Here is an 18,763-nt window from a genome sequence, read left to right on the forward strand (position 1 = left end):
GAAGGATGCTGAATACAGCACTGCCAGGGAAGAGGAAAAGAGGAAGGCCAAAGAGGAGGTTTATGGATGTGGTGAGGGAAGACATGCAGGTGGTTGGCATGACAGAGGAAGATGCAGAGGACAGGAAGAGATGGAAACGGATGATCCACTGTGGTAACCCCTAACGGGAGCAGTCAAAGGAAGTAGTAGTGTATTTTGTATGTGGCTATGTTGGCTGTATTGGCAATCATATGAGAAATTAAAGTGTGTGTGTGGGGGGTGGGGTGTCCTTTTTTTTTTTACTGAAGGCCCTGACTGAAACCCCACAATATGCTATTGGGCACAGGTGTACCTAACTAAGCTAGCTGGATCAACCCTAGCTCTTGTAGCCTTCTAATGGATACTCAACTCAAGTTGCCGTCAAGGAACGGTAATAAGAACTGGAAGCCACCGGCAGCAGCACTACCCATTCAAGTCTATTAGACATGCATAATGCAACACTGAAGTACCATTTGAAGGACCAGGTAACGGACATGTTGAATCACTGCCATAGTGCATTTTCAGGCCCACAGGTGAATTACAGATAAGAAATCACAAGAGTGTGAGCCATCACAAGAGTGATGCCTCTTTCTACAGTAAGCAGATTCTCAGATTAAAACCAGCCTTTGAAAACATCAACAATTTTACAATTATGTGGTAATTATGCAATGCATGAGCTTAAGAAGTCCAGCTACTAGTCTATTTATTTTGGTTGAACTGTTAACAAGGGGAAAAAAAAGAAATAAATTAATGTCACAAGTATTTAACAGACCCAAGATATATAGTGGATTATGATGAGATTAACATTTGAAGCACAATTATTACTCATCTGTTATTATAAAATATCTTTATAAAATGATGCAGAAGATATTGCATTTTACACTAATTTTCCCACAATCACCTCTGGTTTCTCTCTTGGGAATCATGGTCTACATGTCAATTCACAATCAGCCCCCAGGACCAACTCTAACCATTACAACTTAATTTCAGGACCTATAACAGACATTAAAAAGCAAATTTAGCAGTTAGAACATTTTGAATTTGACTGAGAAGAGTTCCTTTTGGGACCCAAACACTATCGCCCCTTATTGGCTCTTTACATTTTGGCAGTCCATGGAGCAGTTGTTTTCAAATTACAGGTCGCCAGGGAGCCAGGTGGGTTGCAGGATCTCCAAAATATGCACAATTTGTTTGAGACACAGCTCAGAAATTCCCATTTATTTCTTTTTGTGGTCAAATATCTGTTTATTTATCTACATAAAAAGACAAACAAAAAATATGTTCATACTTTTTGAGTCAATACAAACAATTCAGTCTGTGAGAGCAGCCATGCTGACTCACTTGCTCAGGACCTTTTCACACTCGACACAAATCTGAAAATGAAAGTCTTGAATTCAAAGTGTCTTCTTTTTTTTTTACTATGAAATTAAACGGTTACACTTTATTTTAGGGGGGGGGAATTACCTAGTAATTTCCTAGTAATAAGGTGGTAATTATCACTTAATTTCTTAGAAATAAGGTTGAAATTACCTTGCAATTTGGGTCAGGGTTAGCTGTAAAATTACCTGTAAAAACTACAACCTTATTACTAGGAAATTACAAAGTAATTTCAACCTTATTTCTAAGAAATTACGTGATAATTACCACCTTATTACTAGGAAATTACTGGGTAATTTCCGATCCCCCTAAAATAAAGTGTTACCAATTAAATTTCAGTACAAAATTAAAAGGATGAATTCTAAGCTCTGCTTAAGAAATTACATAATGTGCCGGTCAAAAGACTGCGATGCTCTCTGGTTGAATGCTTCTGGAGCTCCATTTATGGTCTTAAACATTTATAGTAACTTCAGCAGCCAATCAAAATGCTTCACACTAAATCTTTTCATATGTGGGCTTACATATAAAGATTTCACTTCTCCCATTTCAACATGTTCACTAAATATAAAATTATATCCAAGGTATAACACAAAATAACAAACATGCATATTAAATGATTTTACAGCAATAGCTCTAACACAGTCTTTTCAATGGTTTCCAAAATATCACTAAAATAGTATTTAATATTGACAACAATACAATACACAAAGGATTGTTAATTACTTCACTTTTTGAAAGGTAATGAGAATTCATTGCTTATTTTATTGCACAACATATTTGGTGGGTCCCAGGTCAAAAAGTGTACCTAGGGTACCTGGGGAGACACTTTTTGTACCTGGGTACAAAAAGTGTACCCCTGCCTTGTAGAATCGCTGATCCCCTGCTTGCAAAATGCATGTTTTGGATGTCTGTGTAGCCAGTTAATAATTTCTTGTTTCCATTCCCTTACAGCATAGCCAGAAGGAGTGTTCCCAGATGTTCATAGCCAAATTGACAGAAGATGATTTGATCCTGAGGTCCTTGGATTTCACACTGACCACTACTTTTACTGTCACATACTTTCACCCCATCCGCTGCTCTCCCTTATGTTTTCTTTCTCCTTCTCCCTCACACCCTCGTGCAGTCCCTGTCCTTCAATTCATCATTTAAAATACAGTACATTTGATCTTCAGGCACCTTACTCGGGGTGCAGATCTGTACCTTTAAATCACCCTCATTGCTGGCTCACATATGGCATAATGGGAGTAAATAAAAGTCACATACTTAATTCTGTTTCAATTAATTGTTAGTCACATCTTGCATACTAAACACCTGAAATACTGGCAAAGGCAAGCTCCTCTTGAAACGGGAGCAGTCTATAACATTCTGCATGTTCCATTAATGCTAATGATTGGTGATATCCAAGCTATATTTCTATTGCATAGCCTGCATGGTATGCAATATACTACGCACTGGGATATTATTGGATTGCAAGGCCAAGATATACAAATATAAGCAAAAATACAAATAAAAAATACAGTAATGTTATTTTAAATGACTAACAAGACAGAGTGCTTCTGTAGTGGAGGCCTACACAATCAGCATTCTCATGAGACAATATATACATTATAGCTGCCATTAGTGTAGATACTTCTTTTTTAGCATTGCACTATGGGAGCAATTTCCAAGGCGGGTAAACTGTTGATAGGCCAACATCTCAATGGTAATTACATCATGTTTTATAGTACATAATCCCTTAGAAAATGATGAGAAGCTGGATGAAAGTGTGCATCAATCAAATGTAACAAACCCAATTATTGTCAGCCCTCCCTCCTCTTTCTTCTTGTTCACAGCATCGCAGATCTCCCCATGACTCAATCCTGATATGGCAATTATAGCCGTGTGGAGTCTTAACTAATAACAGCAATCCAATAACTTCGCAGCACGCATGGAAGGAAAGAAGCCTCGGATAAATAATAACAACCCGCAATTTAGCTGATATTGTTATTTTTTTGCACTAAGCTTCTTAATAACAGGATTATAAATTACTTTAATTTGTCTTCATTCCAGAAGTTTCCTTCATTATGATGACTTGCTAATGCACAAACAAACTCACATGAGCACGCACTTGCCTTTGTGCACCAACATACACAAATAGAAACACGCATACAAGCACAGCGAAGGGGCGTCTGGGCGGCGTAATGGTCTATTCAGTTGCCTACCAACATGGGGATCCCGGTTCGAATCCCCGTGTTACCTCCGGCTTGGTCGGGCGTCCCTACAGACACAATTGGCCGTGTCTGCGGGTGCACTAGCGGTTCCCCTGGTCGGTCGGGGCACCTGTTTGGGGGAATTGGGGGGAATAGCGCGACCCTCCCACGCGCTACATCCCCCTTGCGAAACTCCTCACTGTCAGGTGAAAAGAAGCGGCCGGTGACTCCACATGTATCAGAGGAGGCATGTGGTAGTCTGCAGCCCTCCCCGGATCAGCAGAGGGGGTGGAGCAGTGACCAGGACAGCTCGGAAGAGTGGGATAATTCGCTGGATAGAATTGGGGGGGGAAATTCCAAAAAAACAAAAAGAATGACAAAACATGATAAGGACATAAATGATGTGCCTTCATAGTGATCCATAATTGGATAAAATTGGGTTAAATGATAATTCAAGGAAAAAAGTGAATAATCCCTTAATTCAAGGAAAAAATAGTGAATAATCACTCAAAAGGTAGGAAACAAGAGATAATTAAGATTCAGTGTTTTCCCTCCCAGAGTTCCCCTTGGATTTCTGGGTATGGCACCACTAGTTGGAGAGACAATATGGCAGTAGGTGCTGATAAACTGGTAGATGGGAGGGAGACTGGTTAACCGTGAAGTCTTATTGGACAATCCATCACTCCATTTGCCCTGCTCCAGCCTGTTCTCAACAAATTGCAGTCCTCGGTAGCAGCGAAGCGAACTGGCAGGTAGAGAATACAGTGTTTTGAGCTAATTTTCCTCGGCTGAGTCAGACACTATCCTGTCAAACGTCTCTTAAGAAAGGCCAGAGGTAAGGCAAGGCAAGGCACTGAAGTGTTTTCAAGAGGAAAAAAGCTAACATAATGACACCTTTTAAGTGAGTCAATTAGGGCTGAGAGCTGTTCTAGCCTTTTTTAATAATCGCTCTCACCATAAAACACCATAGCAATTTATTCTGACTATAAATTGACATTCAAGTCCTTTGCTAAATTGCAGTATAGATTAGAGAAGAAGAAGAAGAAAAGTGTACCAGTATGGTGGAGACAACAAGCGATCGGTTGGATAAGGAATCTGATACGTTGGCTGTCTTTCCCTTCTGGTTCTCTGTCATGTTCAGGCCACTAGGAGGGTCCCAGGTTCCAATCTGGAAAACAAAATCACCTTTTAATATATTTCGAAAAAGGTCCAGGAAAAGAGCTGTGATACCCAACCATTATGACTGTATGTCTTGGTTTTTTTTATTTTTATTTATTTTTCCTCGTTTTTCACCCCAATCGTATCCAGCCAATTATCCCACTCTTCCGAGCTGTCCCGATCGCTACTCCACCCCCTCTGCCGATCTGGGGAGGGCTGCAGACTACCACATGCCTTCTCCGATACATGTAGAGTTCCCAGCCGCTTCTTTTCACCTGACAGTGAGGAGTTTCACCAGGGGGATGTAGCACATGGGAGGATCACGTTACCCCCCCCCCCAACAGGTGCCCCGACCAACCAGAGGAGGAACTGGTGCAGTGAACAGGACACAAACCCACATCCAGCTTCCCACCCACAGACATGGCCAATTGTGTCTGTAGGGATGCCAGACCGAGCTGGAGGTAACACGGGGATTCGAACTGGAGATCCCCGTGTTGGCAGGCAATGGGATAGACCACTACGCAACCCGGACGCCCATGCCTGTATGTCTTTACATCAAGCATAAAAGAAGATATACACAGAGAGATGGATAAACACAGACACATGCAAGCGCACACACACACACACACACACACACACACACACACACACGCACACACACACACACACTGAGCAAGACTGTCTCCTCTTACAAACCCCAGAATACCACGCAGCACCCTTAGGACACAGTTGACAGCTGTGTGAACTCGGAAACTAGTCAGAGGGTGCTTGCATACACTGAGATTCCTGCAAGAAATAATGTAAGAGATGACCTAGGATTTGGATTAGCCCCCTGCCTTGTGCAAAATGTGTTACAGGGCAAGGGGCCTGGAGGACAGCATTGAGGATGGAGGAAATAATGTTGCCCTGACAAAGTAGATGAGAAGGGTATCGGCAAGTGCCTCCAGGCTCCTTGTGTTCCTTCTCATCTTCTCCCCCAAGTCTTCTTAGGAGAACCTTTCCCTTTGCCCTCAGCATCACTAACAGAAACCACAAACACTTACAGCCACACGAGTCTCGGCTCCGCGGGGCTCCTCTGATGCCCTGTGCGAGTGCCAGAGATGGGCTTTATAATTGCAAATCAACTCTTTAATTCAGCCTTCATGAGGCTGGAGGGCTTCTGAAGGGGTTTTATTAATAGAGTAAATTATTCATGGAGGTGCAGACATACATAGTGTAGAGACTTGAGGTCAGAAGATGATGCTGAGAGGCATACGGGGGGGACGGGCACGTGAAGTGAGTAAAATTGTGTGTAGGAATGTTATTTGCATCTGTGATCTTGGTGTGAATCTATAAAATGTTATGCCCACAGATAAATCCATGAATCTTGAGTGCTAAAAAACTGGAGAAAGGATGTCTCCCCTTTCCTAGCATCAGGTATAGTATATAATACACCCATATATAATACACCCACACATATAAGAGCATGCCCCCCCCACACACACACACAAAAGAAACACAACCTTCTCAAGACCCTCCTCTTTCAGACTGATGACATCCAGGTCAAAGTCTGTCCTCAAGCCATTGGTCCTATTGAAAGTGATCCTCCCTGTCAGTCCATCCCAGTGAGCCTGGAGAGAGACAGAGAGAGAGAGAGAGAGAGAGAGAGAGAGAGAGAGAGAGAGAGAGAGAGAGAGAGAGAGAGAGAGAGAGAGAGAGAGAGAGAGAGAGAGAGAAGTGATGGATGGAGAGAGGAAGAGAGAGATATAGTGCAAGAGAGAGAGAGAGGGAGAGAGAGGGTAAATCTGAACTTTATTATGACTTTCATGTGGTTTAAATGTCAGTGTAGAGGGGAACTGTTAAAGAACTACAAGTACTATAAACACATGCACACTCTCCTTCTTTCCTCTCTTTCACTTCTATACCATTTAGGTTTCCTGTAAGATAAACTTCTGAGGCTGCATTCAAGAAGAAAGTGATTATCATATCCCTACAAATATGCAGGGGGATGACAGGGCACTACCAAATGTGAAAGTGGCTCAGAGTAGGAAACTCTTTGCAGGCACGGCTGCTGTCAGTGTTAAGGCCCCGCTATGGATGTGGTGTCTTCTGTGTCTATCTTTAGGTGATGCGTGGGCGTCAGGTCTGGATGGTACGTACTCAATAGATCCAGCCATGTTAGAAAACATCTGTCATGCTGCTCTGACTCACTTGGGTGAAGTGAGGAGTGTCCATTGATACAGTTACTATTCATAAAACTGACGACTGAGGATATATGCTTTATATTTCCATGCCTAAATTTATGTTCTTAATAGGGTTGCAAACATGAAAAAAGCTGGAACCTCATGTCCTTTCCAAAGGTGGAAATGTGCCATCTTCTTGTGCAGGAATTGAGCAAAATACAACTCCAAGAGACTTTTATGATTACAATAATGACTTTTGCCCAAGACAACTGAAATCAACATGACAATAGCGGTGAAAAAGATGTATTGTATAGATACCGTTATTGCGATATGAGCATTTGTGATATTCTATTCACAGAGGTTGCAGTATAAGCACAGCAATGCATGACGTTGATCACACATGCTCTGCATTGCACAGAGCCAATAGGTAGCGTGTTCTTTACTGAGCGACTAATGCCAGACACAGTCAACTGGGCAAACATGAAGAGGCAGTTTCTGGAAAGACAAGAATCAGAATCAGAAACACTTTATCTATCATTTCATTTCATGCAGTTGCGCACATGAAATGAAACAAAGCATCGCTTCCCCAAGCCCACAGCAGCGCAACACAAAGACAAAAACACATCCAAAAACTAGAAGAACTACAAGAATACATATATCCAAACTAACGTATATATAAACTAAAAAAAAGAAAAACGCTGTCCAGGAGAACGAACGCCAGCCAGGATGACTGTCAGAACTGCCGGTCTGCATGGGCTAGCTGTTAGCTTAGCCTGCCCCGCTTTCGCGTCCTGTCAAGACTGCCCTCGGTGTTTCCTCTTTGGGCCCAGCTCTGGTCAGGGCCATGGACCTTGGGCCCACAGAACGCAGCAGACAAATCTCCCCTCAGCCGATCCAACGCCAGCTCTCCCAGCTAGACACCTTCGATACACCTCCCTGTACTCCACACGGACAACACTAAAAACACAGTCAACGCTATGCAAGGCTGCCGCCAGACTGCCCTCAGTGTTATTGGAACTGCCGGTCTGCATGGGCTAGCAGTTAGCTTAGTCTGCCCCGCTTCCGCGTCCTGTCAGATCGCCCTCGGTGTTTCCTCTTCGTGCACAGCTCCAGGCAGGGCCGTGGTCCCTGGGCCCACAGGATACAGCAGACCAAGCTCTCCCAGCCAATCCAGCGCCAGCTCTCCCAGCCATCAAATGAAGACAAACGTAGATGCAGACGTGGACAAAACACTGCATGGACGGTACTGGGTGAAGCTGCTGCAAACGTAAGTTTGGGCTGCCATCTTCTCACACTGGGTGAGGCCGCTGCAAATGCGAATTTGCGCTGCCATCTTCCCACACCGGAAGTGGACAGCAGGAGAGTGGAGAGTGAGAAAGAGGTCAGCTGGACAGATTTAATTGTTAAAAACAACGCAAAGTCAGATGTTTGGGACTATATCAGATACAGAAGACAGTGGTTAAGTGAGCAGCCACTTTTTATCAACTAGCAGCTGTGGGTGCATATTTTAAAAGACTCAAAGGTATAGGTTCAGTGTAGTTACAGTTAGGGTAAAGATCTGGGACAGCTGTTTGTGTGAATGATTTCGAATGTGACAAAATCAGGTTTTGTCCTGCGAACAGAAGTGTGTTCTGTGAATGATAAATGATTTCAACATTAAGTTAGATAAGAAAAATAAGGAACATTGAACTATGGGAATATTTTAATAATTACTGTATGTTTACATAAAAATAGTCAGATTTAGACTGTGTTTAAGTACCCTTTTAAAATGTTTCATTAATTCCCTATTAAACTGTTTATAGCCAACAAATTAATAATGTTTGTACAATTAAGCACAACAATTATGATTTTCACTCTGAAAATCACAAGTAACTGGTTCCCTTATTGAGCAAGCATAAAGATAGGTTCCTTTATGTATTCATTACACAGACAGCACAAATATGGACATACGGTTCCCCCATACTAAACATCCAACAAAAACAAAACTGTTGCTCCCTTGTGGAATAAGGTTTATTCACTTACACAAATCCTTATACCACTCAGAGAAATATTGAATATTTTCACTGTAGAAATATGAAGCAATGAGCTCTTTGCTGTTTTTGAGAAGAAAGCATGGATATATGTAATGGTAAACATCCCATAAAATTAAAGCAGCAGGGCGTCCGGGTGGCATAGTGGTCTTCTCCTTTGCCTACCAACACAGGAATCGTCAGTTCGAATCCCGGTGTTCCCTCCGGCTTGGTCGGGCATCCCTACAGGCACAATTGGCCATGTCTGTGGGTGGGAAGCCGGATGTGGGTATGTGTCATGGTCGCTGCACTAGCGCCTCCTCTGGTCGGTTGGGGCGCCTGTCCGGGGGGGGGGGGGATAGCATGATCCTCCGATGCAATACGTCCCCCTGGTGAAATTCCTCACTGTCAGGTGAAAAGAAGCAGCTGGCGACTCCACATGTATCGGAGGAGGCATGTGGTAGTCTGCAGCCCTCCCCAGATCGGCAGAGGGGGTAGAGCAGCGACCGGGATGGCTCGGAAGAGTGGGGTAATTGGCTGGATACAATTGGGGAGAAAAAGGGAGAGGATTAAAGCATCTTCCCTTGTGGAATAAGATTTACTCTGTTATCTTATCTCCTTCCACCACTGAGGACAATATGGAGTGTTTCCCCTGAGGAAAGTCAAACTGGCTCTTTTTGGTGTGTATTGCACGGGATGCAGTGATATAAGAATATATTGGTCAATCAACACTTTAAACTTTTAACATTTTATTTGTGTCCAAAGCTGAAACAAGCTGTGCATTTCAGAAAGATTTTACATTTCATTATGATAAAGAAGTTCCTGGAAAAAGATGTAAACATTTTACAAACATTTCATTAAAAAATTGTTGAAAATAAGACAAGCAATGGATGGCTGTGAAGCTAGTGGTTTGGTAAATGTGGATATAAACACAAATCAACATTGACATTACTAGGAGACATCAGTCTTGGAAGAATGGCTTAGTAAGTTTTTCTTTGTATATTATTTATTTTGCATGATAAATAGTCTGAAATAGCAAATATGCAAAAATCATAATCACAGTGAAACTCAGCAACTACTGAAAATGATTAGACTTCTTCAAGCTAACCAAATGCAAATACAGAATATATTTGCAAATAAGAGAATTAGCAAGTGCTGGCACAAGGAGACCTCAGCATAACTTCAAGCCTAAAGGTTGCCAGTTTAGTTTCCAGTGTAAACAATGGGAGGTTAAAACTAAGGATTATTTTCATTACTGATTATTTATCCATCAAGTGTTATTTAATTATCATTTATTGTTTAATTAATCAATCATTCAGTCTGTGAAAATATCATAAATGACAGATGCCCATCACAAGTTCCCAGAGTCCAAAGCAATGTCTTAAAACGTTTTCCTCTTTTGGGTGCTCCTGTTATGGGTCTCCACAGCGAATCATCGATTTCCATTTCTTCCTGTCTTTCCTCTTTTCCTCTTCACTGGCAGCTCCATGTCCAGTATCCCTCTCCCAATATACCCAGCATCTCTCCTCCACACATGTCCAAACCATCTCAATCTTGCCCCCCTCCTTTGCCTCCAAACAATCCAACCTGAGCTGTCCCTCTAATATAATTGTTCTTAATCCTGTCCTTCTTCGTCACTCCCAACAAAAATCTTAGCATCTTCAACTTTGCCACCTCCAGCTCCACCTCCTGTCTTTTTGTCAGTGCCACCATCTCCAAACCATACAACAAAGCTGGTCTCACTACCATCTTGTAAACTCCTGAACCCCAATAAGTGGCCAGGGGGCCAAGACTGGTGCATATGAGCCAGATGTCTGGTCTGCATCGACTGATTGGCACTGCACTAACGCACCTGTGAAATGCGAAATATATGAAATAAATTGTGTGCTGCTCTACTTTATTTCAACCTCAACCCACACTGTACACTTAACCTACGCCGTAGAGGGCAGGTAGATGTAAGATGTACTCTGCGCTCTCTACGGTCCTTGACTAGACAGAGCCACTCATCAGCTAAGCCACAGATAATAAATAACTGTCCTAAACTAAGAATATGGCCTGCGCAAAAAAGTGCAGTCAACCAGGAAAACCGTCTGACTGGACTGATTAGTTTTGTTTTATTTTCTCACTGAGCTTGGTATCTCAGGATCTGCCCTCCACGGGTTCACATCCTACCTCCAGGGAGAACTTTTAAAGTATCTTGGAGGAGAGAAGTGTCAGTGCTCAGTTCCCTTCTCTTCTCAATATACACTCACTGGCCACTTTATTAGGTACATCTTGCTAGTACCGGGTTGGACCCCCTTTTGCCTTCAGAACTGCCTTAATCCTTCGTGGCATAGATTCAACAAGGTACTGGAAACATTCCTCAGAGAGTCTGGTCCAAATTGACATGATAGCATCCCGCAGTTGCTGCAGATTTGTCGGCTGCACATCCATGATGCGAATCTCCCGGTCCACCACATCCCAAAGGTGCTCTATTGGATTGAGATCTGGTGACTGTGGAGGCCATTTGAGTACAGTGAACTCATTGTCATGTTCAAGAAACCAGTCTGAGATGATTCGAGCTTTATGACATGGCGCGTTATCCTGCTGGAAGTAGCCATCAGATGATGGGAACACTGTGGTCATAAAGGGATGGACATGGTCAGCAACAATACTCAGGTAGGCTGTGGCATTGACACAATGCTCAATTGGTACTAAGGGGCCCAAAGTGTGCCAAGAAAATATCCCCCACACCATTACACCACCACCACCAGCCTGAACCGTTGAAACAAGGCAGGATGGATCCATGCTTTCATGTTGTTGACGCCAAATTCTGATCCTACCATCCGAATGTCGCAGCAGAAATCGAGACTCATCAGACCAGGCAACGTTTTTCCAATCTTTTATTGTCCAATTTTGGTGAGCCTGTGCGAATTGTAGCCTCAGTTTCCTGTTCTTAGCTGACAGGAGTGGCACCCGGTGTGGTCTTCTGCTGCTGTAGCCCATCTGCTTCAAGGTTCGACGTGTTGTGCGTTCAGAGATGCTCTTCTGCATACCTCGGTTGTAATGAGTGGTTATTTGAGTTACTGTTGCCTTTCTATCAGCTCGAACCAGTCTGGCCATTCTCCTCTGACCTCTGGCATCAACAAGGCATTTTCGCCCACAGAACTGCCGCTCACTGGATATTTTCTCTTTTTCGGACCATTCTCTGTAAACCCTAGAGATGGTTGTGCGTGAAAATCCCAGTAGATCAGCAGTTTCTGAAATACTCAGACCAGCCCATCTGGCACCAACAACCATGCCATGTTCAAAGTCACTTAAATCACCTTTCTTCCCCATTCTGATGCTCGGTTTGAACTGCAGCAGATCGTCTTGACCATGTCTACATGCCTAAATGCATTGAGTTGCTGCCATGTGATTGGCTGATTAGAAATTTGCGTTAACGAGCAGTTGGACAGGTGTGCCTAATAAAGTGGCCGGTGAATGTATACCACCTCACTTGGTGCAATCATCTGCTTCCATGGTTTCTCGTGCCACTGCTATGCTGACGATACGCAGCTCTTCCTATCATTCCCACTAGATGACCTCACAGTCTCAGCATGGATATTGTCATGCCTTACTGGTATCTCTGCATGAATGAAATAATGCCTTAAACTATCTAAGACTGAGCTCCATGTTATCCCAGCCAGTCCATCAATATAAAGCTCGGATCAACCCAACTCATGCCCACAAACTCTGCACAAAACCTGGGTGTCATGACTGATGACCAGCTAACCTTTAAAGTTCACGTGGCCTCGATTGCTTGGTCGTGCCGATTTGCCCTGTACAAAATCAGGAAAATTAGACCCTACCTGTCTGAGCATGGAGCACAACTCCTGGCACAGGCTCTTGTAATATCACACATTCAGATTACATACCAAGTACCTCCCTAGTTGTCGCCCTCACTATTTCTGTAGTAATTACCCAGCCATCCGGCAACTCTTTACCTCAACCCAGTGCCTTAACTCCTCCCTGAACTCCACACGACAGTCTTCCTTCTTCAACTTCCGGCATTTAATCCCTGGCTCTGCCTTCACTCTCTTCTTCTTCTTGATCTTCAAAGTCATCGTACAGACCACCATCCGATGCTGCCTAGCTATGTTCTCCCGTCACCACCTTGCAGTCTCCAGTTTCTTAAAATGTTAACTCAAAAAAACCCTTAATACTCACTGTATTATAAGAAAGGCAGGCAAATCTTAGCATTTGTGAAGTTTTAACCAGTAGTGTTTTGGTATTACTGCTTGATAATTTTATTTATTTGCAATGATTTATTTCAGGGCCTCTAAAGAAAGTATTTAAAAGCATACAGCTTTGGCATTGACCTTGATCCAACCAAAATCTCAGGGGTCAGTCTCAGGCACTTCCCCAGTTTAAACTGATTCTGATGTTGATTGTGTTCAGAGATATTTTGCCAACCTATTTTGTACTGCAGAAAGTGTTTCTGTCTGTTACCTTGCATATCATAATTCAGCAACAGAATACACAAATATAGTAATTTCTGAATATGGATATAGCCCAAACTGCACAGATAGATGCAGAGTGAAGGGGACTTGAAGAGAGTGTTGTGTAGACTTGTGAAGCACATCACTCTGGTTTGGCGCTGCCATTGTCAATGAACACACAGCAAAGACACCATCATGCTTTTAGCTGACAGGCACTTATAAGAGCTGGCTTTTCCATAGGATGACTCTATAAGCTTAGAGAGTTTAAAGTCTCAAACCCAAATACAACCTACAACAGCAGATCGAAAAGAGATGGGGAAAAGCAAAGAGAAAGGGGGGAATACAGACATGAGGGAATGTTAAAAAAAGAGAGAATTACAATTTTAATCATATTTCTACTGTACTCCCTAGAGGGCAGCCATATTGAACCTGGTATTTCAAATTGCATATATCAACAACCTCTGTATTTCAAAGTCATCAATTCATGGTCATACGTATTTAATTTCTTTAATTTGTATTTGATGTAATTTTGATTGTGTTTAATTCTTGATTCTGGGAAAGCTTATGGAAAAGTTCATGCCGTACCTCTTGTCAGTTAAGTGGAAGATTGGGGGAGCCCATGTTAGGGTTCTCCCTCATTAGCTCACAGATTCACAAGATAAAACAAAGAGGAAGGCAAAGAGGAACCCCACAAACTTGGATATTTTGCATTGAGCACACAATAGTTTGCCATGTAAAAGATATTTTTTTGTCCTCTTTAACAAATATACTCTTATTTCCTTCCCTGTATATGTAGAGGAACTAGGTGTGTGTGTGTGTGTGTGTGTGTGTGTGTGTGTGTGTGTGTGTGTGTGTGTGTGTGTGTGTGAGAGAGAGAGAGATACAAAGAGATACAAAGAGTAAGGCAGAATAATAGAGGGAAAGAGAGACAGGGATAGAAAATCAAGAACAAGCAGAAGGTATCTACCTCTTTGATGAGGGCCATGAAGCGGTTCCCAAAGCGCCATGGTTTGTGTCGGTTGCACTGTAATGAGCTGACAGTGATCTGCTGAGACTGCTGCACAGCCACGGCTACCACATGTACTGCATCATACATCAGGGCTGCGTCCGTCTGCAAACAAAGAGACAGCCGTCCAATATTAGACTGGATGGAATTACACATTGCAAGAGCCATCAAAGCACTTGCCTAATGTACTAATAATCCACTACCATCCTTGTGTATTGTACTTATTGTTTTAGGTGGTTATCGTCATAAATACACTTCAGCTGGCTACTGCTATGCCTTACCCTTGATTTGGATATGTGTGGCGGAGCCTCAATATTTGTAAGGTCTGGGAAGAGCTAAAGCTAAAGGTGAGGAGCTTTTCTGCAACCTGTGATAAAACAAAAACGTTTAAAAAAAAAAATAGGTGACTGTGCGTCCGGGTAGCGTAGCGGTCTATTCCGTTGCCTACCAACACGGGGATCGGTGGTTCGAATCCACATGTTTCCTCCGGCTTGGTCGGAGGTCTCTACAGACACAATTGGCCGTGTCTGTGGGTGGGAAGCCGGATGTGGGTATGTGTCCTGGTCGCTACCCCATCGCCTCCTCTGGACGATCGAGGCACCTGTTCGGGGGGGATAGCATGATCCTCCCATATGCTACGTCCCCCTGGCGAAACTCCTCACTGTCAGGTGAAAAGAAGCGGCTGGCGACTCCACGTGTATTGAAGGAGGCATGTGGTAGTCTGCAGCCCTCCCCGGATTGGCAGAGAGGGTGGAGCAGCGACCGGGACAGCTCGGAAGAGTGGGGTAATTGGCCAGATACAATTGGGGAGAAAAAGGGGGGGGGGCCCAAAAAAGGAAACAATAGTCATTGTTCAGAGGAAATTAGACCCAAACAAACAAATAAATGTATAAACTCTTAGACTGGACACCCAGACGTCTTTTAAAGTCTATACGAGTGCGGCAAGCACACTTGCTCTCCCTTTTTCTCTCTTTAATAAAGCCTTGACAGTAAACAGCCGGCCAAGAAAGGGGAGTATCGCCAAAGCCATCAGGGAAGTGCCAGTCATCCACGCTCCACGAAAGCACGCTCTAATTCCACAGCCCCTCCGAAAAAAAAAAGAAAAGGAACAAGGAAAAAAAACTTAATTAGTGTTTGTCTCGCTTGATTGAAAAGCAATCACAAGAGCTCTACACATTTGTTGTATGGAAATCACGCCTTAGGCTGTGTCGGAAATCGTCGTGCCGCAAAATAAATCACTCGCAAACCTGTCATTTTCCCCCATTTGAGTCCTGATTTTGTGCCCGAGGGTCGGGCAGAAGACGGGGCAGCTGGACGGTAAATAAAGAGGTTAAGACACACCGACAGAAAATCCTGAACGTAAGCATCTGTGCGACTCTGTCGGCGTTAGCTTGATAAACAGCAGTAGATTAGCACTCTTCAAAGTCCTCAAACTTGGCTTCCTCTATCTTGAAGATATGATGGAGTGCAGATATGAATTTGGGAGTGTGAGCTATGTTATTTTGTTACATTACAAGAAAACGTGTTGGGGAAAATGTAGTGTTAATTTTTTTTTTTTGTTGCTTGCGTGGGTGTTATCCGGAGGCTGTGGAGTGTTTGTGCAGCCAGTTGGATATGGGAGTGGGAGGTTGCTGGGTCGGGGTGGGGGTGAGCGGTGGTGTTGCTGCCAGCTGCACAGAGGCGAGCCGTGTCTTCCTTCCCCTCGGTGCTAAAGAGTGCAGGCTGCACCTGCGTATTTCACCATTCAGTCTCTCAGTTTACACTGCACGCGGCCCCAGAGGGAGCTCATAATGGCAATGCAACACCCTGTCAGTCAATCACGGCTCTGACACACAGGACAGGAGAAGCTGACAGCATTGGCAGGGGAACTGTGTAAGAAAGTACAAGCAATCCCACACGACCATGTCTGTGTGAAAGAGAACAGGGTAGCAAAAGGTATGTCCTTGTTGGGCGATATCGAAAATATTATTTTCATCCGATTCAATTCAATTCAATTTATTGTCATTAAAAACAATGTGTAGGCACATGTTAGAAACGATGGTAATCATATGGAATTTTACATTATATCAATGTATATCACTACATCTGCTCACATATCCAACCGAGGTCCATCAACTGACATACATATCAAACATAACTGTTTGATATGGTAAATAATAGTATAATATCAAAACAAAAATGGTTTTGAAATAATACTCCCTCATATGTTAGAGGGATGACAGCAGGATGGTGAGGATGCCAGGAGTAGAGGTGACGAAGGTGGATGAGCTTAAATACTTGGGGTCGACTGTCCAAAGTAACAGGGAGTGCAGGAGAGAGGTGAAGAAGAGAGTGCAGGCAGGGTGGAGTGGGTGGAGATGAGTGTCAGGAGTGCTTTGCGACAGAAGGGTACCAGCAAGAGTTAAAGGGAAGGTTTACAAGATGGTTGTGAGACCAGCTATGTTATATGGTTTGGAGACAGTGGCACTGACAAAAGGACGGGAGGCAGAGTTGAAGATGCTAAGAGTAATGATTATATTAGAGGGACCGCTCAGGTTGGACGGTTTGGAGACAAAGCAAGAAAGGCAAGACTGAGATGGTTTGGACATGTGTGGAGGAGAGATGCTGGCTATATTGGGAGAAGGATGCTGAATATGGAGCTGCCAGGGAAAAGGAAAAGAGGAAGGCCAAAGAGGAGGTTTATGGATGTGGTGAGAGAGGACATGCAGGTGGCTGGTGTGACAGAGGAAGATGCAGAAGACAGGAAGAAATGGAAACGGATGATCCACTGTGGCGACCCCTAATGGGAGCAGCTGAAAGTAGTAGTAGTAGTAGTAGTAGTAGTAGTAGTAATAGTAGTAATAGTAGTAGTAGTAGTAGTAGTAGTAGCAGACTCCCTCATATATTAAAACCTCATTTTGTGATAAATTTCAGGTCATATATTCTAGTTATTGATTTAGGCAATAACATTTTGGATCATTACAACACTATCCAAATTCCATCCGTGAAAGACAATAAACTATAATACTGAACCATGGCCCAGCCCTGGTATGTACTTTTCAAACTCATTAGTGACGGAAATCCAAAAGACTCCGAGAATGAATGAAGTGTTTCATAAATAAGTAAGAAAAGTGTTCCAATGCATTTCATTTTGCCTTTATTCAAATAACCACACAAATGTATCGGGGTTTTTTTTCTCCTATGCGGGAGTGAGGGAACATGAACGGGGGATTGAGTAGACGGCAGGGAGAGAGCTGGTGGGAGGAGAGGCAGCAGTGTGAGTTTTGGCAGCAGAGGTTTGCATTCCTCTCGTTTTTCTTCTTCTTTTTTCTCCCTGGTGTGAGCCTCAGAAGTACCCGTCAGGCAGACTTGCAAATGATTTAGAAACACCGCCACTTCACTCTATAAACATCTCATTAAAATCAATTATGTCACTCCTGAATGAAATTAAAGCTAAATGCTTTAAAAGCTGCTTTTCCCCTGTGTCAGCCAATATGAGCATTACCCCTGACGCCGTCTATTTTTCCACCTCATTGTCGCCTCCTCGTGCTTCTCTCACAGAGAGAGATTTATTAAATCTCCTAAGCTTAGATTGATTTCAACACTTTCATGAATTGTTCAAATGCCCGGGCTTTATATGTCAGCTGCACAGGTCCCCCGCCAGCCAACTCATCAAAATCGCCATGGAAACAAAGTGGCGAGTAATAGCTTTCCTCTGGGGTGGACGATCAGGTTATTATGTCAGCTTCCTAACGGTGATTTTCGCTGTGGACTTTCATATATGCATTCTGGGGAGGAAAAACAAAACTGATACCGCTGCTGATGAGGGAATCTGGGAAGACCTCAACGAAAAATAATGGATTTATCTCTAAACTCCTCTCAGAAAGGGAGAGCAAGGCTAAACTGCCAGGCTTTCAGAATCCAGCCTGATGACATGAAAAACAGGGGTAAGGGGATTGGCTTGGTGACTTCTTTATGGCTGACTCCTCTGCAGCAGAGCACGGGGGCCGGACGGGAAGCTCTGTTGGTCACGTGGAAACCGACGGTCACACGGTAGTCTTGCTCTTTTGATTGAAACATATACACCTTCTGAAAAGAGTGGGCATAGGGGGAAGCAGCCGGGGGGAAAGGCTTTTAGAATTAGACCTGCATCCTAAAACAACCCAGCATCCCACCAGCGACTACTTATCCACAACAGTCAATGTTCACTTCCAACTCATTAGTCATAAGCCTGAGCAGACATGATATTGTGCAAGACCTCACAATCAGCCGTGACACTGACTGATAAGCCCTTGCAGGGCTGTGACTCATGTTGAGTGGGTTTTTAGCCAGCTTTTTAGCCAATTTATGTATTTATTTGTTTTTTATTGGCTTTTCCCCCTTTCTCTCCCCAATTGCCTTCATC

At 43.4% G+C, this 18,763-nt stretch overlaps 1 protein-coding gene across 2 annotated transcripts in view; it reads right to left on the reverse strand.

Moving 5' to 3' along the window:
* Window positions 1-18,763, reverse strand: part of grik2 (glutamate receptor, ionotropic, kainate 2) — a 316,356-nt gene that overhangs the window by 126,688 nt on the left and 170,905 nt on the right. For both annotated transcript variants that reach the window (XM_056286734.1, XM_056286735.1), the window contains 3 exons: window positions 14,341-14,484; window positions 6,245-6,352; window positions 4,639-4,752 (listed from right to left, as the gene is read on the reverse strand). In XM_056286734.1, coding sequence (XP_056142709.1) covers window positions 4,639-4,752; window positions 6,245-6,352; window positions 14,341-14,484 — 366 coding nt within the window. The remainder of the gene's footprint in view (window positions 1-4,638; window positions 4,753-6,244; window positions 6,353-14,340; window positions 14,485-18,763) is intronic.

This window comes from Lampris incognitus, chromosome 9, assembly GCF_029633865.1.
Source record: "Lampris incognitus isolate fLamInc1 chromosome 9, fLamInc1.hap2, whole genome shotgun sequence".
NCBI classification, from domain to species: domain Eukaryota; kingdom Metazoa; phylum Chordata; class Actinopteri; order Lampriformes; family Lampridae; genus Lampris; species Lampris incognitus.